The sequence below is a fragment of the Eschscholzia californica genome, unplaced genomic scaffold (genome assembly GCF_041429995.1).
Source record: "Eschscholzia californica isolate CP2 unplaced genomic scaffold, dmEscCali1.0.p SCAF_1, whole genome shotgun sequence".
Taxonomy (NCBI): Eukaryota; Viridiplantae; Streptophyta; class Magnoliopsida; order Ranunculales; family Papaveraceae; genus Eschscholzia; species Eschscholzia californica.
Window position 1 is genome coordinate 39,414,498 of NW_028238198.1, and position 23,695 is coordinate 39,438,192.

At 37.0% G+C, this 23,695-nt stretch overlaps 2 protein-coding genes across 24 annotated transcripts; both read right to left on the reverse strand.

Annotated features, from left to right (window-relative positions):
* Positions 1-691: 691 nt before the first annotated feature.
* On the reverse strand, positions 692-8,279 carry LOC147566741 (Translation elongation factor EF1A/initiation factor IF2gamma family protein). Of its 9 annotated transcripts, none has more exons than XM_086653279.1 (13): positions 7,831-8,159; positions 7,438-7,474; positions 7,228-7,353; positions 5,438-5,578; positions 5,202-5,342; positions 4,916-4,993; positions 3,946-4,271; positions 3,729-3,839; positions 3,160-3,647; positions 2,756-2,924; positions 1,800-2,039; positions 1,579-1,713; positions 692-1,288 (listed from the first exon to the last, which is right to left on the reverse strand). In XM_086653279.1, exons 3-13 carry the CDS (start codon positions 7,340-7,342, stop codon positions 1,166-1,168), a joined length of 2,067 nt encoding a protein of 688 aa, XP_086509405.1. In that variant the 5' UTR covers positions 7,343-7,353; positions 7,438-7,474; positions 7,831-8,159; the 3' UTR covers positions 692-1,165. The 9 variants fall into 9 exon arrangements, with proteins under 9 accessions (XP_086509405.1, XP_086509400.1, XP_086509402.1 ...); XM_086653274.1 differs by having other exon boundaries at positions 5,199-5,342; XM_086653276.1 differs by having other exon boundaries at positions 5,199-5,342; positions 7,813-8,159.
* Positions 8,280-9,789: 1,510 nt separating this feature from the next.
* On the reverse strand, positions 9,790-19,757 carry LOC147566742 (histone-lysine N-methyltransferase ASHH3-like). Of its 15 annotated transcripts, none has more exons than XR_015230545.1 (15): positions 19,202-19,630; positions 17,808-17,857; positions 17,653-17,719; positions 17,156-17,285; positions 16,561-16,669; positions 16,340-16,439; positions 15,680-15,758; positions 15,386-15,557; positions 15,228-15,308; positions 14,652-14,832; positions 12,143-12,170; positions 11,956-12,039; positions 10,800-10,860; positions 10,626-10,709; positions 9,790-10,330 (listed from the first exon to the last, which is right to left on the reverse strand). XR_015230545.1 is itself a non-coding variant. In XM_086653287.1 (15 exons), exons 3-14 carry the CDS (start codon positions 17,713-17,715, stop codon positions 10,632-10,634), a joined length of 1,170 nt encoding a protein of 389 aa, XP_086509413.1. In that variant the 5' UTR covers positions 17,716-17,719; positions 17,808-17,857; positions 19,202-19,757; the 3' UTR covers positions 9,790-10,330; positions 10,626-10,631. The 15 variants fall into 15 exon arrangements, 8 of the variants coding, with proteins under 8 accessions (XP_086509413.1, XP_086509411.1, XP_086509409.1 ...); XR_015230546.1 differs by having other exon boundaries at positions 11,956-12,043; positions 12,115-12,170; XR_015230543.1 differs by having other exon boundaries at positions 12,143-12,188.
* Positions 19,758-23,695: the final 3,938 nt, after the last annotated feature.

The window sequence follows — 23,695 nt, forward strand, 5'->3', positions numbered from 1 at the left end:
GAAAATCGATTTCTTAAGAAAAAAAAAAGTTGGGCAAATAGTCTAATTTTTTTTCCCACCTAAAAGGTGGGAAAACTGATTTCTCACCCTCTCCTCCGTAAAATTCTAAAGGCACCTCCATGTTTAGGAAAAATGATGACGGAAATTCTAAAGGCACCTCCAAAAGTAACTATGCACTAAATTGTAGAGGCACCTTTATAAAATTCTAAAGGCACCTCCAAAAGTAACTATGCACTAAATTGTAGAGGCACCTCCATAAAATTCTAAAGGCACCTCCATTTTTAGGGAAGATGATGGCCGAAATTCTAAAGGCACCACCAACAAGTTACAATGCACAAAATTCTAGAGGCACCTCCATAAAACTCTAAAGACACCTCCATAAAATTGTAAAGGCACTTCCCTTTTCAGGGAAGATGATGATCGAAATTCTAAAGGCACTTCCAATGAACCCTAAATTTATGAAACTCACTCTTAAAACCCTAATTCTAAAGGCACTCCAGTGGTTTTCCCACTCCTATCGAACATCAAAAAACTCAATTCACATGTGAAAGCAAATGACTTTCTTACTCATGATTTCTTACTCATCATTTCTCACGTATGTTCCATATTTGGAGAAACTAATCATCTAATCTTTTGATAAATGAAGTTAGGAGTTGTTTAGTTTTGGGTTGGAAATGAGATGTGGCTTGCATTGATCAAAATTGATTTATATTCTTTAACAACTAATCAACCAAACAAAAATGTAACCATGCTTAACCCTAAACTCCTCTTCTCACTACTCTCCTCTGCCAAAAAAAAATAAACAAGTATTTAGGAAGATTTTCATTCAACAATATTTCTTCACTTCAGCCCCCCAATCACCCGAGAAAACGAAAAAAAATAAATAAAAAGGAAAACATATAATATTAGTACATGGGGTGGGGTGGGGAGGGGAGGATTAATCCACATCCCCACCATAATTTGAAAAACTGCAAATGGGAAAAAAAAAACCCCCAAAGAGAAAAAAAAATAGATGAGAGATCTGGCAATGTGGACTGGAAACACTTTGAGATTCATTCTCTCTAGCCACTTTTTCTTTAGAATCAGGCTGGATTAGGGTTCCACCCTCATCTTCATCTACTGCCTAACAATTTAATTGTATAGAGCTTCTTGGAGAGTCAAAAATTTACTGAATTATTCGGGTAATGATTCCAACACCAATGGTTCTACCAGAAGCTCGTAGAAATACTCTCCCCAAAGCTCGACAATCAGAGAACTCTTCCACACAAACTGCTCCTTCCAGAATCACCTGCACCATGGTTAGATAAGAGATGAGTTACGAACAAGTTAAAAGACTATATATAGTTCATAAGTTCTCATCTCCCCTTTTCTCGTTTTGTCATGATATTCATAAGTTCAAACTATATTGGCGATAGTCCATCTAGATATGCATAAACGAGGACGTTGTTACTCCTATAAATTGAGACAATCAGCAACTTTTAACTCCCCTTTTTTTTGAAAGTTAGCAAAGACTGACTGAGAAGAGTTGGTTAAGGAGAGACGAGTGTAGTAGTTCTTGATATTTCCCTTTATTATTACCTCTATCAATGCACTTTGTTTTGATACAAGGCAGCGGGGTGCTCGTTTTGAGACGTTCCCAGTTTTTTGATCAAGCAACGACAATATTTTTGCCACTCTCGCAGCTTCCTTCGCATGGTGTACATGAAACTCAACCTGCACAGTTTTCACTTCTCACTTAAATCACATGCTAGAAATGTAATGAAGTTAACTAGAAAAATGTGTGGAGGGAGGGCACCAACCTGAGAGCCAATTAGGATTGGCATTACCACGTCCAAAATAAGGACCTTCAACTCCAGATGAGTCGCCACAGACACAGGGAATTCTGGGTGACAGAGCACTCCACCAGTCATCACCCGATTTCCATCTATGCCTTGCAGACTGACTGCAACATTGTCTCCAGCTCTTGCTATAGTACAAGCTTGAGAGTCCCGTTCTATGGAGCGAACTGTAGCTAATTCTCCAGATGGGAATACTAGTACCTAGAATCGCCAAAAATACTGTATGATGTCAATAGGTTTTGCTAATGAAAACGAGACACACATAAAGCTTGGAGAAGTCCACCAGCCTTTGGTGCAGTGGTTGGACACCCCTCTTATGCCCATGAGGTAAGGGGATCGAGTCTCGGTGGTAGCAGTTTGCCATCAAGATTTATCCCATGTAATTTAGGCTATAAATAATGTAATACTTTGTCGGGCTTTAGACCTCTTTGTTGTTGGGCTTTAGGCCTCTTTCATTCTTGGTTTAAATTAGGCGGTTATCGTGCTTATTACATCTTCATGATGTATCAATGCCTTGTAACGACTAGCGTAGATCGTAGTCGAATTCTCAACAAAAAATAAAAATAAAGCTTGGAGAACCAATATTACAAAATTTAACGAAAAAATAAACACGGAATTGAAGACGACAAATTTGATTTCCAAATATACGGAACAACTACTTCAGCTTGACAAAATAAGTGTGTTCACTGCCACTAGAATGCATTAAATGGAGGAAGCCTTGGGGATTGACATGACAAACATATCCCAAGCCCACACTGCCTTATTCCTCCTAAAGAGGAACACATTTTGTATGGCTCTAGGTTAAGAAATGAGTATATAACATATATGTACTTTAAAGAATTCAAAACGTATCATGAAGTACCAAGTCCTCAAAAGTCAAACCAAGTAACCAACCAAAATTGCAAAAACAGGTTTACCTTCAAACCACTTTTAAGAGCTCCAGACTCCAATTTACCACTAGCAGCCACCTGCCCTAGTGAATGCGACTTGATGGAATCACAAATTGGCATGCGCAGTGGCTTTGAGATATCCCTCACTGGAGGTTGGAATGAATCTACAGCTTCCAAGAAATAAGGACCCCTATACCTGCAATTTGACCATATTTAAGTATGCCAATATCAATTATCAGAGGCATATATAGTAACTGTGTAAAGGGTATTTGAAGGCTTTCGTAGAAAATCTGAAGCGAGTAAGCTTGTTATCAGTCATAATAAATGAAATAAAGATCGGACTCATTCAAATTGTAAGATAGAGAACGTCAGATGACTTATGGGGTTAACCTACAAGGAAAAACTGATGCAAAGATTTCAACCCAACTTACCAAGACTTTAAACGAACATCAGAAGCGGCTGTCACCAAATTCTGATTTTCCATAGCACTAACAGGGACCCATGACAAAAAGGATTCCTTGAAACCGCAAGAATGGAGAAACTTGCCAAGCTGCGATTTTATTGAATCAAATCTATCTTTTGAGTATTCCACAGCATCCATCTTATTAATAGCCACGATAACCTGATCAACCCCAAAGCTTCTGATTAGTTGTGCATGCTCTCTCGTTTGACCTCCATTAGCATCAATACCGGCTTCGAACGAGCCTTTCGAGGCATCAACAACGAGCACTGCAGCATCTGCTTGTGTAGCACCAGATATCATGTTGGGGATAAAATCTTTATGGCCTGGGGAATCTAGCAAAACAACGTGATACTTCGTTGAGTCAAAATAGGCAACAGCTACCGTCATGGTTATACCCCTTTCCCGTTCTTCAGCACTTTCATCTAGTGCCCATGCATAAGCAAAGGAACCTTTTCCCTGCATTACATGGTAAACACATAAGTTACATCGATAACATACTAAAGATTTTCCAAATTGCTTCTAGAAAAATGAGCTCACCTGTATTTTAGCATCTCTTTCGTATTTATGCATTACTTTAGCGGATATTCGCCCTAAAAGGCTTAGAAGTCTGCCTGACAACGTTGATTTACCCGAATCAACATGACCAACCTAGTAAAAGATCAAAATTTAAGCATAAAGCTGGAAATAAGAACAAAGAAAATATCTCGTATGACGAAGATGAGAAGGCGGTCCAGTTAAGCAATAATTGACTCACAATAGCAAGATTTAGTTGAGTCAGTGTCCCTTCTTGGGCAGGAATCATCCATGTCTCTTGTTTGTACGAGGCCTTGCTAGTGCTTGTAGGCTTCTGTGTGTATCCCAAATCAGCACCCACTGTCACATTGTTGAAACCATCAGTTAGGTTTTGCAGTTTTCCCTCATTGACTGAGGTACTGTTCTTCAGCATACTAGGTTTTCCAACTTCTGGCACTTTAGCGGAGTTACTTTCTTTTAAGTTATTGCTCCGTGGTGTCTTATCCTTTTCTTTTTTCCTGGTGATGCTTGAAGAAGCTCTTGCAGATGACAATTCGTCAAAATTAGCTGCAAGTACGATTGCAAAATTAACAAAAATAAATTGGTGTTTATTATTAGTTAGGAAGGAATTAAAAAAAACAAAAGTGGCTACAAACAGTACTGAAGTGAACAATTACAATAGAAGACCATGCAATTACTTAATTTTTAACACTTTAAGGCTGGAACTACCAACCACAGTTCCCTTATCATTCCACTAGAGAAGAGGAGAGTACCCACCAAGCAACTAAAAATGGGGGGGGGGGGGGGGGGGGGGGTAGCACCGGCTGTACGACACGCTACCATGTGACTATGCGGTACGCTAGTACGTTTTGGACTAATTTTAATAGACAAAAGGTACTCTTTATGATGCATATAGATTAGATACACCTAAGTTTAGTCATTTTAGCTCTAGTAAACTTAAAGAAAGGAACAGGATGTGCCTGAAATGCATACATTTACTATCCTGCTTCACAAAACCACACATTCACTATTTTTATATTATCAATTAACTTGAATTCACTGGCTCGTATATATACACAAGCTTAAGATATGCATATCTTTGAAATCAGGTTTTGGATTGTGGGAATAACCAATTTCAGCTCTTTTCATCTAGATCGTGTTAGCAATTCTAAAGCATTCGAGTCAAACTTATTTCAATGCTAAATGGTTACCTTCAGACACCTTAACGGCAGAACGCTTGCCAGAAGAAACCAAATCATCTTCAGGGAGGTGATCAAAGTTGAAAGAGGCTGTTAAATGAAGTACAGTTTAGGTTTAGAATCTTCGTAATACATACAAATATAATTGAAGTAGATAGTGAATTTATAATGGCCCTTCGAGGAATAAAAATATTTTTGTAAATGCGTAAAAAACTCCGTAGTTAACCCGTAGTATGTAAATGATGATAGCATCATACTTGCAATGAGAAAGAAAGCATGAAAGATTAGAAATTACTACAGTTCCCTTGTATCTTGGCGACCCTGTTCAAGTTACTGGTCTCGTAGGTAGTAGATTCATCATTTTGCATTATCTTTCTAGGCACTTGTGAAAAAAGGGACTTGCCCAACATGGACACTCCAGAATCTTTGGACGTGTCAACTGCAGAAAAAGCAATTTGCTTATTACACAAAGCAAAGAAAAAAATACAATAATAAGAATTTAGAAGTAGTCCCAATAGTTCAATGCCAGCTTACATGTTTCTTTAACAGGCAACGGATTCCGCAACACCCCACATATATCACAAGCAGATAACTTGTCATCATTGTCAAAAGTGCAAATGGGACAGTGCCAAATCCCAGGTTTTGGAGGAGGCAGTTCAACATTTGATATTTCATCTGTTGCATTGAAGAAAAATAAAGGAAATTAGATTCATAAGGTATATCACCACCCAGCATATACATAATTAGCATATTTTTATAATATCAGAGACCCACGGAAGATATTACATACACAGCTATTGCAGAGCTAAGACGAAAGAAAATAACTCATAAAAAATAACAAGATCAGTGACTCCCACTGTCCATTACTCTTGAGCTTGTCAGTCTTCAAACGTAATTTGTGTAATACATATGACCTCAAATCTGCTTATAGAGCTAAACAAAGTCACTTGACAATCTCAAAGAAAGCAAAGCCAGCGACAATTTCATTTGTCAGGTTACGCGCCACATATATGCTTGAAGCCAGAAAAACAAATTTTGATGATAAATTTATTGTTGTGAAAAAATAAAAAATAGCAAGTTAGTGTGATCAGCCTAAAAACTAGCTGAGGTCTACTCATATTTTGACAGTAAGAACACTAGAACACCGAATAAAAAAACCTTTTTTTATTAATGTTTTAAAAGTAGTTCGAAGTGTATGCCTCGAGGCGAGGCGGCCATCTGATGGTTTGGGGCGTATGTTTTTAAACCTGAGAATAAAATGTGTGCATCTGAAGTCACATGTTATTTTGAGTTGTTGGGCAATACAAATGCATTAGAACACGCAAACTTTATATTATCATAGTAAAGAGATAAACCATGTTATGTTTTACATAAATGATGTCATTTTTCTTACAAAAAACAGTCTATGCCTTTTACGCATGGAGGCGTGCGCCTCGAGGCGGCAATTCGCCTTGTGAGAGCAAACCGCCTTGAGGCTAAAAACGTATTTTAAAACATTGTTTTAAACTAAATTGGGGGACTACAAAATGGTAAGATTCATCAGACAATGAGGGAGACTATCAAGTTTTACAGGTTTATGGTGTACTTGAAGTTGAAGTGATGTTGCACTCAATATCTGCTATACGGGATACACAGTCCTGTCGATGTAATTGTAGACCTCGTATAAACTATAAAGCGCTAAAAGTTACTCAAATATGCTTTTATATTTTCATTCTAAGTCCAACAAGAAGTATACCCAGAGAATTTTAAGATGCACGGAAGAAGAATATAACATGAATTAAGAACTAGCAACTTCCCTTATTGTAAAACAAACAAATAAACCATCAAAAATACTCAGATGTGAAAGAAATTTGATTGAATCAAGAAAAGTTTAGTGTACCACATCTGAGACCAGGCCAGGGAACCATGACACCAATTAACTAAAATAGCTTAAAATGTAATTTATATCTTAGTCTTAGCATACTATTTGCGTATATAGATTTCCAAACTAAAGAAAAGAAAGATTCAAAAAAATATCCATTTATAACAGGCATACCTCAAAAGGTAACTAACATGCATAAGACGAATTCATGGATAATCTTCCATGTAGATGGTAGCATCTTAATTGAGCATAAGAATGTTCACTTAAGTGAGCAAACAACAACAATATAACGGAATTATTAAAGAAGCATAAGCTCCAATACCCATAATCTGGTTTTCATAGTTGATACAAGAAGAAAGGTTTAAGATCAGAGAGTAAAGACAGTGGGACACCAAATAGCAAATTCACATCAAAATAACATAAAAGTAGAATACAAAGGGAAGTTATGTACATCTTTACTGACCATATCCTTCGGTATCTATATCGTGTTGATAGTCTTCATACTCTTCATGGTCGTAGTCATCATAAACCCCATCTTCCGTGTCATAATCAAGGCCGTAATTGACTTTACGAGGCATTGTCTTAATTCCTAAACATAAATATTGAAGCAAGCATTAAGTCCACGAAATATAGAACATGTAAAAGAAAGTGAGAAAAGCAATTCAAAACTGACCTGTGTTGACTAACAATTAGCAAACATGGGGAATAAACTAATCATCCAAATAGACAAATACAAACAACAGGAAGAGGTCAGGTAGGATCAGCTAACAGGAGCAAAACCTAAAGCAGCAAAACCTAAAGCATGTTCATGGAAGGTTGAATTATAGATTGATAACAATCGTCCATTACTAGATTGTTTAGTAAAAGTACGAGCTACTAAGTTTGAGATAGAAGAAAAGAGGGTTAATTGATTGATGTTGAGGAAGGCAGTCGGTAAAATCAAATTGAATTTATATGTAGAAGAATGTGAGAAGATAGAGAGGGAGAGAGAGGAATTGAAAGCCCTAAAATAAAGAAAAAGATGTGGAGTGAAATTAACAGTAAGTACCTATCTACTATTAATTACCTTTACGGGTAAGGAGCTATTTTATTCTTCTACTACTACTAACTATTTCACCTTCTTCTTCTTCTTCAATCCGAGTGAGCAGAAGCAGAGATTAGAGAGCAATTAATAATTATAGTGTTGTCTGGCCGTTCAACGAAGAAATAGAAATATAGAGAGAGAGAGAGAGAGAGAGAGAGAGAGAGAGAGAGAAGAAGAGTCCCTCTAAAGTTTGGATTTTTCAGATTTGCAAGCAAACCCACCGGCCAGAGGGTTTCCAGATTCCCCCGATGGAAGTTCTGAGGCGCCATCGCTATTACCTAAGGCACTTTTTCGACATAAATCATTCCAACATTTTGGAAGATAAGCGTCGCCTTTAAAAATAAAAATAAAGGGCGCTTATAGAATTCGCCTAACCTTCATACATTTTTAGAAATTCTGTACAAGTTGACTGTAGTGATCAAAGAACCTCCACGTCTCCAAAAACATAGAAATTCTTTCATTAACGGCACTCACCATCATGACACTATTGTTCCTAGTAACATTTCATGAGTACTTGCTTCAAGTGTGAATATCGGCCTCCTAATCTCTCACTTCTAGGGGTGTACTCGAGTCGAGCCGAGCCGAGTAGTAAGATGTTCAAGCTCGGTTCGTGTATTTGACTGTCGAGCTCGAGCTCGTTCGAGTAATTGTCCACTTGTTCAAGCTCGGTTCGTATAAGTTTGAAAGAGCTCGAGCTCGAACTCGAGCTCGAGCTCGAACTCGAGCTCGCATTGTTTTAAGCTCGTTTATCAAAATACTTCAAATTAAAACTTTCTAAATCATCAAAATACTTCAATGATCATTTGTCACATACAATAATAATAATTAATGATTCATATTTCGATAATTTTTTAATGGTTGATATTTCATGTACAAGTTTCAATACTAATACGTAATTACGTACTATACTATTATAAGAGTATGTTAAACGAGCTGTTCACGAGTAGCTCGTGATACAATAAAGAATGTTCAAGCTCGGTTCGTTTATGTAAACGAGCTTGATTTTGAGCTCGTGTTAAGCTCGGGCTCGTTAATATTCAAGTCGAGCACGAGCAATAGTCGAGCCGAGCTCGAGCAGTTCGTTAAGAGCTCGGCTCGTGTACACCCCTACTCACTTCTCCACCTTAGAGCATCTCCAATGCAAAACTCATAAAAATCTCTATTCATCTTATGTGTTAAGTTCTAATTGAGATTCTCACTCCTAGGTGGCCTTAATAGAGATCTTCAATTTTGTTTTGTCTTCAATGCAAAACTCTAAACTTATCTTATTTATTTATGTGGCATAGTTATTTTTGTCAATAAATAATTAATTATTTTAGAAAATATAGAAGACTCGATTTCTATTGGTTGAAAATCATATATTGATGAGTTGGACAATTAGAGATATCTCAAGAGGACACTCTAGAAATAGAGTGTTCTCTTGAGATATCTCTCTTCCACCTTCGACACGTCATCTTGGAGATCCAAATAAAATGTTGCATTGGAGAGGAGTTTGAAGAAAAAACTCTAAAAATCCTACGTGGCACTTAGATCTAAGATCGAATAGAGTGTTGCATTGGAGAGGAGTTTTAAGAAAAAACTCTAAAAATCCTAGGTGGCACTTAGATCTAAGATCGAGTGTTGCATTGGAGATGCTCTTAGGGTGTGAAAAGTTAGCCTGAGAACTAAAACACTAAGGGAAATGACCCACCATGAACTTCACATATACACAAGTACCCATCATGACGTAACAACTTTGAATGAATTGTTTTTGGTGAGTAACTAGCATAAAATGTTAATGTAAGACCTACATTTCTAAAACTAACATAACCTGTAAATCAAACCCACATTAATCTTAATTTTAGTTGCTCTTGTTTCTAGGTTTACCCGTTTATTAACATTTGGTCTCGTTCTCATCGTATTGTTCAACATTTCTAGTCTACTTCAATTTCTTCACATTGCTTTTGTAAATTTTCAATTAGGTTTGCTTTTCAAAAGTAAGGATACATTTGGAAATGCACCATAAAATTCAGAGTTTGAAGCAAACAACCCAATGGCTCAATTTACCTATTAAGTACAACAAGATATAGATGCGAAAGGGCCAAAGAACTCCCAAGAACCCAACAAAATATATCCCATATCCTCTTCCCTAGCTTTAAATGAGGAAGCCCTTCAACTCTCCAAATACTAGAAAAGAAAGTAACTAATAGTACATGAGGAAGCATAACTCTCTCACTCCTCTTCCACAATAAGAAGCTCAAGAGAGAATCCTTTTAGGAGGAAATGGAGTCATATGAAAAATCAGCTCCTAAATCAATACAGTATGATACAAAACGGATTCCCGTCATAGGAGGAAGCGAGAGAGGAGACAGATAGAGGCGGCTTTTCACACGCCTGGCTTCAGACAGATAAGAGGCGGCTTTTCAAACACCTGGCTTCAGTTTCATCCGCCAACATAACCTCCCTCTTCCAACCCCAACGAAACAGGCTCTCCAATTCTCATCTGCAACAAGTATTTATTCAGTTACGAACGCAAATGCTATTCCTATTACCCTATATGAACTACCTAATTGTGCACTCCCCAGTGAGTCACATGCTTGAATGAAAATTTTACCAGATAAAGAAGAAATTCAGACACTGAAACATTAGTTATGTAAGCTTCTATACTTTTGAGGTTTGGGTCGCTCAGAATGGGTTTCACCGACAGAATGATTAGTCAATGCTTACACAAATGCAATACGATACAGAGAATACTGATCCGACCTATGAAGAGGTAGTAAATGAAACAGAAAACTTACTCATGGTTACATCACAATGTTACAGAACTCCCATTCTACTTTTGACATGTCGAGAGTTTTAACTCTACCATCTTCAAACATAATCTGCCAAAGATTAGAGATATGTTAACTCATTAAAAGTTGTGAATTAAATACAGCTTTATCGTCTATAGGTGGTTACTCAAAACCTCTTACCATATGTTTTCTGGATTTAATGTCGAACTGTTTTATAATTCCGAACTCAGAATCAGCTTCTCTATAATCAGAACATTATCATTAGAATAAAATATCCACATAATTAAAGAAAGATATTCTTTAACTACATATTTAGAAGTGATAAAAACTAGGCAAGTTCTTCAATCCACACCATCCTAAATCCACCGAGGGTTATCCCGTGGTTGTGTTTCTTTGACAGGATCTGGGTGGATATATAATAAAAAGAAATATGTCATATAGTATATAACAATGTCAGATCCCATCCTCAAGTGATCAATGAACAATCAGCAACTTTAGACTAGCATCTAAACTTTAGCCATCCGACACCAATTGTGGGTTAAGACTTAAGACTCTCCATAGATAAATGGTCATAACTTTTCACAGAATTAGCTTCATAGCTAGTTTGGATACACAATGCTACGAACCGAAGTCGTGAGGCACCAAGAAAACAATGGGGATAGTACGAGAATAACCTGGTTTTGAGAGATATAAAATGTAGTTTTACCTCCCAAAGAGGAAGTGATAACTTCTAGAGAATGATATATGAAGAGCTTAAATGACAAATTGTTTTCGTCAACTCACTCAGAGAGTCTTTAAAGGAGATAATAGCATCTATTAAGAGTTGTGCCATGCACATAGTGAAGGATTTTGCACATGTGGTTCAAGCTCCTTTTAGTTCCTTTGTCATTATGGTTAAAACATAAATGATCATTTCTTTTTATAAAATAATAAGCAGTTGGTAGTCCATAGTGGGGAAAGGCTTGATTGAGTTTCGGCCAAGTTTTCAACAACTTTTAACATATACACACATCTATCTCTCTGTGTCAATAAGTGAAGTAAGAACATATATTAATACAGATATAAATGACTTTTTGTACATGGGATACATACTGTATACTCTAACAACTCAAACTAAAGTCCAGGAAGCCAAAGATTCAAGCGTAACTGCATAAGAACTAATTTAGAAATTCAGCTCGGGTTACCCTTGAGCCCAAACTGATCCCTAGGTTACTACTTGCTCGGGCACTTGCCCGATATCTACTTCTCAGACAATTAGAAAAAGAACAACTTCACAGGAGGCCAACTGGATAATAATCTCAAGAAAAAAAAAATTAGTAGAGAACCCAAATAGTACCTCTCATTCTCAGAATGCACAATCCGAATAACTTCTCCAATACAATTACGAACACATTTTCTTCCTCTGGGAGAACGTTGCGAGCTTCCTAAGTTGCAAAAGCAACTGTTAGCAATGAAGTAACAGATGAAATAAAGTCTCAAACATACAGCTTCATACCACTTAAATGAGAAGTAGCACCGCATACCTACGTGACGGTCTCCATTCAGGTAATCCTTCACAAATAACAGTACCTGAATTAGTGCAAGTTTTGTAGCATAATGAAGAGATCATATTTTGTCAAAAAAAAAATGAAGAAAACATATAAAAAAGGGTACACTGCACAGAGTTTAGCAGCCATTAGGGGCATATGCATCAACATTCAACAGAACGAAAAACAATTTCAGCCTAAGATCTTCAAAGGCTCATATTGATAAGTTTAAAACTAGCAATGCAAAATGAGGCTCCCCTGCCCCACTGGCCACGGGATATATTTAAAAGTGATGCATTGTTTTCGGGTTAAACTAAAACTTCAGATTTCATTAAGGTTTCTTCATTTTATAACACGTGAATTGGAGTGAAAGGTCTTCAAGCTTGGGTTTGTTGAAATGGACTATTGCGATAAATGCACTGGATTACCTTGATAAGTGCTCTAAGAATGTACAGATGCAGCATATGTACGGGCATAACATGCTCGGTTGTGATATATGCTTTTCGGCAGAACACACTCAACGGATTCATCGGAATAGCCTTTGTCGTACGCACGGCTTATGCTTATACAGTTATACCTAGTGCATGTATATAGCATATGCTTATTGATGTTAAGAATAGATTTAACATAGGCCACGCGTAGTATATTTGGAATTTCTGCAAATTTTCACTTCCAATTAATTCCATGATGTTAATTTAAGTGCTAACACATAGACCAGATTCTAATTAACCACTTAAATTTGATAAAATCGGGTGCAAAATTCTACAGCAAAAAGATGTTTAAATTGGTTCTACAATTCTACCGATGTTTTATTTAATGAGATACTCCAAATAAAATATTTGTAGTTTCGGAAAAAAACAATGTAGTTGACGACAAAAATAAGCACCCCTTAATAAGTTGGATTTCCGAAAGGAAAAACAAAATGGGACGGAGAGTAAATAAATACCACGAAATCATAAATGACATGTTCAATTTCTCAAAGATTCCACATACCAAGCGGAGACTTAACACCAAGCTAGTGCCAAAGAATCCTACTTGGAATCTAGAGATAGTAGGAAAACTATGCAGTTGGATTTGGCCGATCCACTCGAGGAACTCATGGATCGGATCGGGATAGTGGGTAGCTCGAGCCGAATCTCGAGTCAGTTGTTGCATGTAAAACTTTGAATTGTTAGAGTTTAATTTGATTAACTAAAGTAGATTTTGCGGTTTATGTATACAAAGAATCATCATTTCATATCTATGTGTGTGCAACTGTGCATCATCATTTCATATCTATATGTGTGTATTGATATACATATAAGTATATACACATCTATACATACAATATACAGGTAAAAGTTAGTGGAAACTCAGCCAAATTTCTGCTGAGTTATTGCTGCGTTACTTGGCTTGGAACGTTGGGGATTGGTTATCGTCCTCGCCTGATCTTGAGTCAATCCTACCCCAACTTCTTAGAAGGATTGTAATTAAAAGTGTTTAGTTTAATGAGGATTCTAGTTTAGACTATAATCAAATTCTATTTTTAGGATTTTCTTAATTGCTGTAGGAGGTATTTTACAATGTTCATAACTTGCTATCTTTAGTTATTTTACATCTAAAAGGACTTCCAATGGTAATACGTAGCTTAGGCAACAAGTTTTATGAGTTTGATTAGATTTAGGAGTCTTTTTTGTGGAGGAAGTGATATAAAAATCTCTTATTATGAATTTTATATTATATTGAAGATTATATTTGGTTCAAGAGTTAGAAAGTTCGACTATTAATTTAATGAATTCTAGTTGTGTCTTATCTTTACTTTAGAGATCATAAACCTCTATTTAAGGTTTCGCCAACGAGTCAACATTAGAGTAGGAGGCCCATCCGATGGACCTCAAACATGGCAGAAGTTAAGGGGCTTCTTCTACTTCAAGCAAGAGGTATGCTGATGAACCTAAAAATGAACACAGAGGAGCCTCTGCTCCTTCAAATAGGAGGTCCATTAACAGACCTTGAAAAGAAAAAGAAACAACACAAACAATCTTAGAATAAGAACTAATAATACTCTCCACCTTATCTCATAGTAGTGGCTCTGAGTTTGCATCCTCCTCCCCCCTTATATCATTGTTTCTTCAATTATTGTAAATATTTGGATAGTGGAAGAATTCGGTTCAAGATTAGGAAAATTTAGGATTTGATTGATTTTATGCTCCAACCAGAAAAAGATCTAGGAGAGATGTGGATGATTTTGAAGCAAAAATTGGCTTTTAAAATTTTATGTTAACAAATCAAATTCTAGTTTTCTATGGTGAAGAAAGTCGTGATATATCAAGCTTTCATGTCTCTGTAGTAGCTTCTACCCACTTGTTTGCATCTCAAAGAAGATTAACATTCATGGAGGGGAAAAGAAAAAGGTATAGAGCAACATAATTTAGTGAACATCAGAAGCAGCATTTAAAGAAATAATAAACTGAACAAGGTAAACGCGAATAGCTGCATATATTATGCATCCAACAAGCTTACTTACAGATGCATGTCTTCTAGCTACGACTGACTTAAGAGGAGAATATGCTGCCACCTCAGATGCAACTAGCTTCAGTGCAACATCTGAAGATGACAATTTGGGTTTGCTAGGCTTTGCTCCTAGCTTTCGCCTGCAACCTAAAGCACCACAATGACAATCCTGATCTGCACCAAACTGTACAAACCTGCTGAATGTATTAGACTCTACATATCTATATAAATGACAAAATTTCCAATTCAGATCATGGCCGACAGGCTATGCCGCTATGACGTCAAAGGTTACGCGTACACGCGCCACGGGGACATGTGAAAAAACTTATTTTCTAGCTAGACAACCAAAGGCGCCTACATAGAGCTATGGAAGTGAATATTGTGAATTACTACTCAAATAATGGAAACACATACATGAGTGTGAAAAGACAATTCAGACGTCTAGATGAGGATAGAGGCTCATGGATGACTCTCCTAGCACCTCAAATAAGCGTACGGACAAAACAAGAGAGCAACTAAAATAGAATTTCTATGAGAACTTTTAGACAAATCAGAAGCACATAAAGGAAAAAAAAATTACTGCACGTACTGATAATCGTATGTCAGATGCTCGCCTATTTTAATATCACGAGTTGCAAATATCCCAATTCTGGTTTCACCATCAATTCTCCTAAGAAGTAAATCCATGTGAGTTTTATACAATCATAATATGAGATTTTAAATTAACAAAAGAAGGCAACTGAGAACCATTTCAGCATCTCCGTATTAGGCCAGCAGCTATGATTTATAAATCTCGACTTGTTTCCCTTGTAAGTAGCGTCAATCACCATATCTCTGTTAATTTCACATAAGTAGAAATTGGTTTCTCCGCGGTGTTTCATTTTCCAAAGTCGTGCCTCGCACGTTTTATCGTCAATAACTAAGATGAATACAAAATAAATATGGACTTTGTCAATAACCCATATTTCACAACAATAAATATAAGAATTACGCACTGCAAGTTCTAAATGCAGAAAATTTAAATGGACTGACAACCATCACCTTCTCCCACATACTCGATTACAAATTCTCCTTGCTTGATATCTTCTTCAGCTACTAACCCTGATCCACATTTCTCTGTCTACAAAAGATACTGTTAATAGCAATACTTAAGGAGTCTAAGAAAACATGCAGAAAGCGTTTATGTGGAAAGTGGAAACACAAGCTATATTTCAGATATTCAATTTAAAGAAGTAACACAAAGAAGAGCAATTTGTATTTTTGTCTTTTGACTGACGTAATTAAATCATCAGCAACATGTTTGGTCTTCGCGACATTGCTAATGAACTGTGTCTATCAAAACCAAAATTATTGTATGAAAATTGGTTGTAGTAAAAGAACGGCAGAGTTAAGTAACCACTGCAAGTGAGTTAATAAAAAAGGATCAATTTCTAAGTAACTTCTTAGGTTCCTCTTATCGGTGCAAAACGAAGCAGAAGATTGCAACTGGCATTCATCTGCTCAATATTTGATTAACAGCCCAGTGCTGCCTCTTTGTTAGCTTTGCATAAAAATAAGGTATTTCAATTACTGAAGATTATCATAACTCTAAGTACTATCAAAACTCTCCATTTATTACCTTTAAATGTACATATATTATACTTTATCAGCATTCTTTCTTGAAGTCACTGAATAAACTGTAACCATCTCTAGATGACATACCTTGACTAACTTCATTTTCTTCACAGGTCGCTGATGAAATGGCTTGTTGAGGCAGGAACTCCCACATTTACAACTCAGTGAGCAGGTAGACAGTAGCATCCTACAGAAGAAAGCATTCCAATATTGCAAACTAACTGTGCTGTTGATAACGCTAACTTCTAAGAAGCCAGGAAAAAATTACAAAGGTACCAAATCATATGATGAATCAAGACAATCCTTACCCACAGTGGCAATCTCTACCACACACATCAGATCCACTAGAAGGGCTGCAGGAACAGAATATGCCATCATCCTCAGAACGCTTTTTCATCTTTTTAGTAAGATATATATCTTTAGTTGGTCAAAATCAACAAAATTAATTTGTGGATAAAAAGGAAAACAGGAGAGAACACCCCACATAATAAGCATTAACGTTATATACTGTGCTAACTGTTGGAACCTATTTCACATTGACACCTGCTTTAGCATTCCCATTTACAGATACTCCCTCAAGAATTCAGTACGTACTTCAAAATAATATAAGTCTTTTTTGGACATCTTGTACATAATGTGATGTGACAATGTTTTATTGAAGAGTAGAAAAAAGAAATGAGTATAATCGTGTCCTGTTCAGCATTTTTGCACTCACTCGTGTCCAAAATTCCGTACCCGTGTTGTAATGATATCCCCATATATATGTTACATAGACTAAAAATCATAAATGCAAGACAGAGGAACATGCAACTTTTGTCAAGGAAGACAACCAAATGTTGTAAAACAAACAATATTCTGGAATTTCATTATGATCATAAAGAGAATCACAATTTAGAAGGATACTGCGCCTTATGAAGGTGTAGTCCATAGGCTGTTGTTTCTTCAACCAGCCTGGAAGTTCAAACTCAACAGGACCTCCTATTTCCTTCAGCAACTTGTTGAATATGTATCCTACATTGCTCTGGTCAAAATCCTGATTTGGGCAACGATTAGAAAGCCAAGCAAGCAAGGACACAAAACCATTTATGCTATACAACAAGTATGAGATGAACTTTTATCTACAAAAAACATACACGAAGACTAAACAATCATCCCAAAATCTTCGACTTTAAACTATATTATATTACATTAAGCAAGACTGCACTACACTCTAGGATCATTAGAGGAAACAAGATTAGAAGTTCAAGGTGGTCTGGGGTCTGGACTACTGAGTAAAGTAAAGCTAGAATTAGGGCTTTAAGTGGTCAGGATAAGATGATCTTATTTAATTTAACTTAGAAAATAAATATCATGATTATAACAGCGTGTTAAACTGCAAACAGTAGCTACTCTAGACTAACCTTCTTCATGGCGGGCATGTTGTTAACTGACTGATAGAATACTACTGGCAGATTGATCAACATCAGCCTAAATACACAAACAAAGTGGGTTAGCTAAAAGTAGTATATTTACCAGACAGAAAGACAGAAAAATTAAAACGATTTAGCATACATACCATGGTATTAAATCACAATACCCTTTATAGCACACATCATTTTACCACACCTACAAAATACAGGATCATGTATTAGAAAAACAAAATCATAAAATCATATCATAAACAGCACGAGTTGATGATATCAAATAATTACTGTCTGATGAGATGAATACCAAGAGCCCTGTTGTTCACAAATTTTAGAGGGATGAAAAACGGTTTGCAAAGCTATTGGTTGTGAGTGAAAGTTGAAAAGTATTTGACTTGTCTATATGAATGAGACTAATATAAGACAGGATGTAATTGTGTTAGGCTTTAGTCAGTTTAAGAAACTCTAGCTACGCACTTTCAAACAAAGTGAGAGGAAGAGAGTTAAGGTAACATATTAGGAGAGCGGGGAAAAAGAATGCTGCTACCATAGCTCCCAATATCAGTGAACTCCTTAAAAGAGATTATAAGGGTGCATATTCTTTCACTTATAAAAATAATAACAGAGCTTAGACAACTTCAAAATATGGAAACCAACATCTACCCTTTGAAGATAGCCCCTAATAAGAAACCGAAAGGCGCAATATCTATTATTTAATGGCATCCCCACCCTTGTACAATAGATACATGCTCAAGTTTAATACCAACTGAACAAAGATAACAGGTTTACAGTTTACTTAAAATGAATTAATCTTGAGTATGAAATTGAGACTTGCTGCCTATCAAAGTACGCATACCACTTATATCCAACCAATTTACAAACAAAATGAAAAAGGATTGAAGTTTAACTCGCAATGGAGCAAAAATTAGTACAAATAAGAGAGTTTGGAATTGGTGACATTAACCATTGCACATAACGACTAAGAAAGAGGAAGAAAGAACGGATCCACCATAAGAATGAAAAGGATAGGGAACTATACTTGATTCCATGGTTTACTATATCAAGTCTAAACCTCAGTTAGTACAATCAAAAAGGGGCATTTCTCCAATAAAAAAATTGCATTGATGCACTATACAATGTGCACAACCAATAGTCAAAAAATGTGTTATTCCAATTCTATCTGGATTAGTCATTTACTTTTTCTATCAGAAAGTTAATCAGTATTTTGATTTTAGGAGTAACTAATCAAGCCCAAATTAAGGCAGAGAATGCTTTGAAACTTTAGTATGTAAATTAGGGTTTCACTTTTAATGGGTTCTCTTCCAAGGAAGCCTTCATTAATCAGAAGACCCAAAACTGGTAAATTTTCATTATGACCCTTATTAGCAGAACGCATTTACAGAGATAAAATGAATTCAAGAATCAAAGAAAACCCATATACTATCAAATCAAAATAAACTACAACAAAAAAACATAAAAGGGAAACAAAAGAAGAAGAAAAAAACAATCTTTTTTTTTTCTTGATTTTCGCAGGCATTTCGTATACTTACAATAGAAAGTAGAAGAATCTGACGAAAATTGGAGGGGTTTTATTTGAACCTTCTGTGATGTTCACTCAAGAAGCGTACTAAACGTCAAGAATCAAACAACTTTTCAACCAATCCCGAACTTAAATGTCCGCCAAATCCAGTAGGTAAATCGGTGAGAGATGAATTAGGGTCATTGCTCGAAAAGGAACGATTTGAGCGGCAACTCGTGATGAATCGTTGAAGATCTGGGGGACTCGAGAGTTGAGAGAGAGAGAGAGAGATCGGACGTGAAGGTCGTCTAGTGTGCTTGTGCGGTTGGCGAGTTCAGATCAGCGATTAAATCTCCTATCATCCACTTATCATTTCACGACTCGTCACTTGGCCATTTTGGCTAAACCAAGCGTCCACAATCCCTGTGTGGACATTGACAATGTCTATCAATGTATAAGTCGTTGGTTGTAGACATTTAAAATGTCTTATGATGTTTAAGATATTACTTGGGGATATCTCAAATGTTCTCCAACATCTTGGGTAGCATTTGAAATGTCTACCAATGCATGAAGTCTTTGATTTGGGGTACAAGTTCACAAATATTCTAGTTTCATTGATATTAGAAAATATTTCAGTATTTTTAAGGAGACGACCTTTTAAATTTTTTAACTGTTGGTTGGACGAACCGGGGTTTATAGACATGATTACCTCGGTGCGGACAAGAGACGTTCAAGGCAATCCAATGTACCAACTGGTCTCTAAACTCAGAGCAGTTAAGACCTGTATTGTTCAATGGAAAGGAGCACGATTTGCGGATCTGCCGAACCAAGTAACTTTAGCAAGAGATTATATGTCTGAATGTCAAGATAACATGTTTGCAGATCCAATGAATGCAACACTTAGACGGGAAGAGAGAGCTGTTGTTCGCGCCTATGCATCGATAGTAGCTACTGAACTATTGATGAAAAAGCAACAATCCCGAATTAAATGGTTGAACCTTGATGATCATAACACACGGTTTTTTCATAATACTGTTAAAGAACGGAGATCCAGAAATAATATTGCCTTGATTCGAGAGGAGGATGGTACAGAAGTGCACGACCCAAACGAAATCCCAACCAGATTTGTTAAGTACTTTATAGACCTGCTTGGGACTGAATCACCAAATGAGGATGAAGATGTTGTACTCAACAATTTTGAATTTAGCCGCACTCTAGAACAGGAACCCACATCATCTCTTGAGAAACAGGTAAAACACGGGAAGAGGTTCTCGAGGCTCTATCAACAATCGGCTCCGACAAGGCACCGCGACCTGATGGATTCTCATCTTTGTTCTTTAAAAGATGTTGGTGAATAGTGGAATCTGATTTCACCAGGACGGTACAATGTTTTTTCCGGTCATGGCGGTTATTGAGAGAGGTAAATTCAACACTTATCTCTTTAAATCCCTAAAATTGCTAATCCATTTGTTCTTAATGATTTCAGACCTATTTCTTGCTGCAATGTGATCTATAACTGCATCACAAAGATTTTGGCTAACAGGTTAAAGCGGTACGCCGCTTTACTTGTAAGTGAAAACCAGTCGGCATTTATTTCTGGCAGGTTAATCCAAGATAACATTATGCTCGCTCATGAACTTGTTTGAGACTATCGTAAAGCAAAGGGACTTGACAGATGTACCGTCAAAATTGATCTTCGGAAAGCCTATGACACGGTCAGATGGTCAGCACTATTTAAGATCCTAAAGAAATTCGGATTGCCGGACAGATTTATTGGTTGGATAACTCAGTGTGTATCTACCCCCCGATATTCGATCATGTTAAATGGTGGTGCTCATGGTTATTTTGCAGGAAGAAAGGGGCTTCAACAAGGCTGCCCACTATCTCCTTATCTATTCGTTATGGTCATGGAAGTTTTCTCTTCCCTTATTCAGCAGGAACTTATTTAGGGGAACTTTAAGCTACATCCACGATGTAGAGACCCGATAGTCACTCACTTATGTTTTGCAGATGACCTTATGGTTTTTATGCGAGGTGATGTAGATTCGGCTCAGGCACTTCAGGTGACTATTACGAAGTGATTTAAAGGTACAGGACTGGCAGTAAACATCAACAAAAGTTCTATATTTTGTGCAAGTATGACGGACGAACAGATTGAGGCAGTCAGGCTAGTACTCAGTTTTCAAATTGGTTCTCTCCCAATTAGATATCCAGGCCTACCACCTTTAGCTTCCTGGTTATCGTATTCAGACTGTATCCCACTAATTAATTAGACACAGATTAAAGTTCAGTCTTGGAAGGTCCGTTTCTTATTTTATGCGGGACGTCTAATATTCCTCCAGACAGTTCTGGGTAGTATGTTAATATTCTGGTCTTCGGTATTTGTGTTACCCAAACGAATGTATAAAGAGATTAATCAGAATTTTAACATGTTCTTATGGAAAGGGCTTGAGGAAGGGAGTAATAGACCGTCCGTGAAGTGGTCCTATGTTTGTTTACAGAAGTCAGAAGAAGGTCGGGGGTTGCGGGACATAAAGACAATGAACATTACAATGAATTTGCGTCACATATGGGACCTGATAAGTGGGAAGAATGCTATTTAGGTCAGATGGGTGAAGAAATATCTGATTAAGAGGAAACATTTCTGGACCATGAAGGTGCCAAGTTGCTGCTCTTTAGTTGGCGATAAATTCTTTACTGCAGGGACTTAGCAAAGGGTATGGTTCAATACCTAATACAGAATGGGACTCAGATGTTCTTTTGACGAGATATATAGCATCCGGCAGGTTCTTTATCTAACCAATTCAATTTTTACCAAAGTTTTGCCTCCATTTGAGAGAAGACGCTCTTGTATCATATTTCTTAATACAGGGCAGGTGGGTATTCACAGACCATGTTCGGCAGGTCTTAGGTGACATAGTCACCTCACTCCCACTCGTTGAGATTGGAGGTCTGGAGGAGGATAAGGTTGTGTGGAAAGTTACCACATCGGGAGAATACACAGTGAAAGATACGTATAATTACATTCGGCGGAAAGGAACCCCTAACACGTGGAATAAATTAGTATGGTGTCATGAAGGCATACCGAGACACTTTTTTATCTCTTGGATTGCATTAAAGTGTGGTTTTGAAAACGAAAACAAAACTGTGTTCGTGGGGATTGGAGATCAACACCAATTGTCCCTTATGTTAATCGGCAGAGGAGACAGATGAGCACCTGTATTTCCAATGCCCATTCTCGATTTCTATTTGGACAGATCTGTTGAATATGTTGGGAGTAGGCCGCAATCATACAAGTAATTGGGATGAAGAAGTATATTTGGTGTGTTAATACTTTCTAGGGTGGTTCACTACTGGGCAGAATGGGTAGTTTGATATTCACTAGCTATATTTATCATATTTGGTATGAGCGTAACAACAGGGTCTTTCGATATTACAATGAACCGAAGCAATCTGTCCTCCAAAAGGTAATTAATGAAGTCAAAATAAAAGTGGTAGCCTGGAAGAGGCCACCGAGATTCACTACTGAAGCCCAACACATGGCAACGAGGTGGAATATGGTCATTCCCCTATCATTAAAGGCACCCACGGCATGCAAGTGGCAGGGGCCAATGGGCGATCAAATACTGGTTAACACACATGGGGCCTTCACGGACTTGTGGGGAGGATACAGTGCCATTTTAAGGAACTCAGAGGGCGAGCCCATTGTCGCAGCATCATCAAAAACCAACCGAGAGTCCGTACTAATGCATGAAATGTAAGGGGTACGGTTGGGCCTTCAACTCGCACTGAAGTTCAGCGTCACTAAGGTGAAGATTGCTACTGACTCGGCACTTACGGTCCTAATTTTAAAAAGGACGAATAAGAACCCTCCGTGGCATATAATGAGAATTGTTAGAGAAATCCGAGAATTATGGGTACGGCTAGAGGAGTGCACAATAATACACGTGTACAGGGAGATAAATCAAGCGGCTGATTTCCTCTCAAAAATGCAAACACAAGTAGGTTATACTGAGATGACACCAAACGATTTCTCGGAAGATTTACGTAAGATTATTAGGGATGATAAAAGAGGTGTACTGAGAGTGCGTCATTAACTAGTTTTGTTTATTCAATTCTTTTAGATTTTATTCGTTGTATTTTTTTGAACTCCTTAGTCTTTTAAAGTTTTTTCTATGTAAGGTTCGGGCCATCTCCGTTGACAAATTCAAATAAGAAAAATTAAGATATCGTGGAAATGGAATGTTTTACAAAATATGGAAGACATTTGTGGATGCTTATCGTCTATTGTGCTATAAGCAGGCAACTCTATTAGCTCTCTGGTTGTTATCTAAAAATATCTACGAGCGCCCGGCTTTTCGAACAAGCACTTGTTGACCTTTGGCCTTATAAATGGCGCATTCAAATAATCATAATGGGTTAGGAAATGTTTCAGTGTTTTTAAAGTTAATTTAAGAGATCGTGGAAAGAAAAGGTTTTTCAAAATATGGAAGACATTTATGGATATTTATCGTCTATTAT

Bases quoted from the DNA above. Each gene is read 5' to 3' on its own strand.
- LOC147566741 (XM_086653273.1), bottom strand. From the start codon at position 7,342: ATGCCTCGTAAAGTCAATTACGGCCTTGATTATGACACGGAAGATGGG. The intron at 5,579-7,227 runs GTCAGTAAAGAT...TCAATGCAACAG, and splicing joins TATAGATACCGAAGGATATG to ATGAAATATCAAATGTTGAA. The intron at 4,994-5,198 runs GTAATTTCTAAT...TTCATTTAACAG, and splicing joins CAAGATACAAGGGAACTGTA to CCTCTTTCAACTTTGATCAC.
- LOC147566742 (XM_086653283.1), bottom strand. From the start codon at position 17,715: ATGTTGATCAATCTGCCAGTAGTATTCTATCAGTCAGTTAACAACATG. The intron at 17,286-17,652 runs GTTAGTCTAGAG...TGCCCAAATCAG, and splicing joins ACATGCCCGCCATGAAGAAG to GATTTTGACCAGAGCAATGT. The intron at 16,440-16,560 runs GTAAGGATTGTC...TTTCTTCTGTAG, and splicing joins GGTAGAGATTGCCACTGTGG to GATGCTACTGTCTACCTGCT.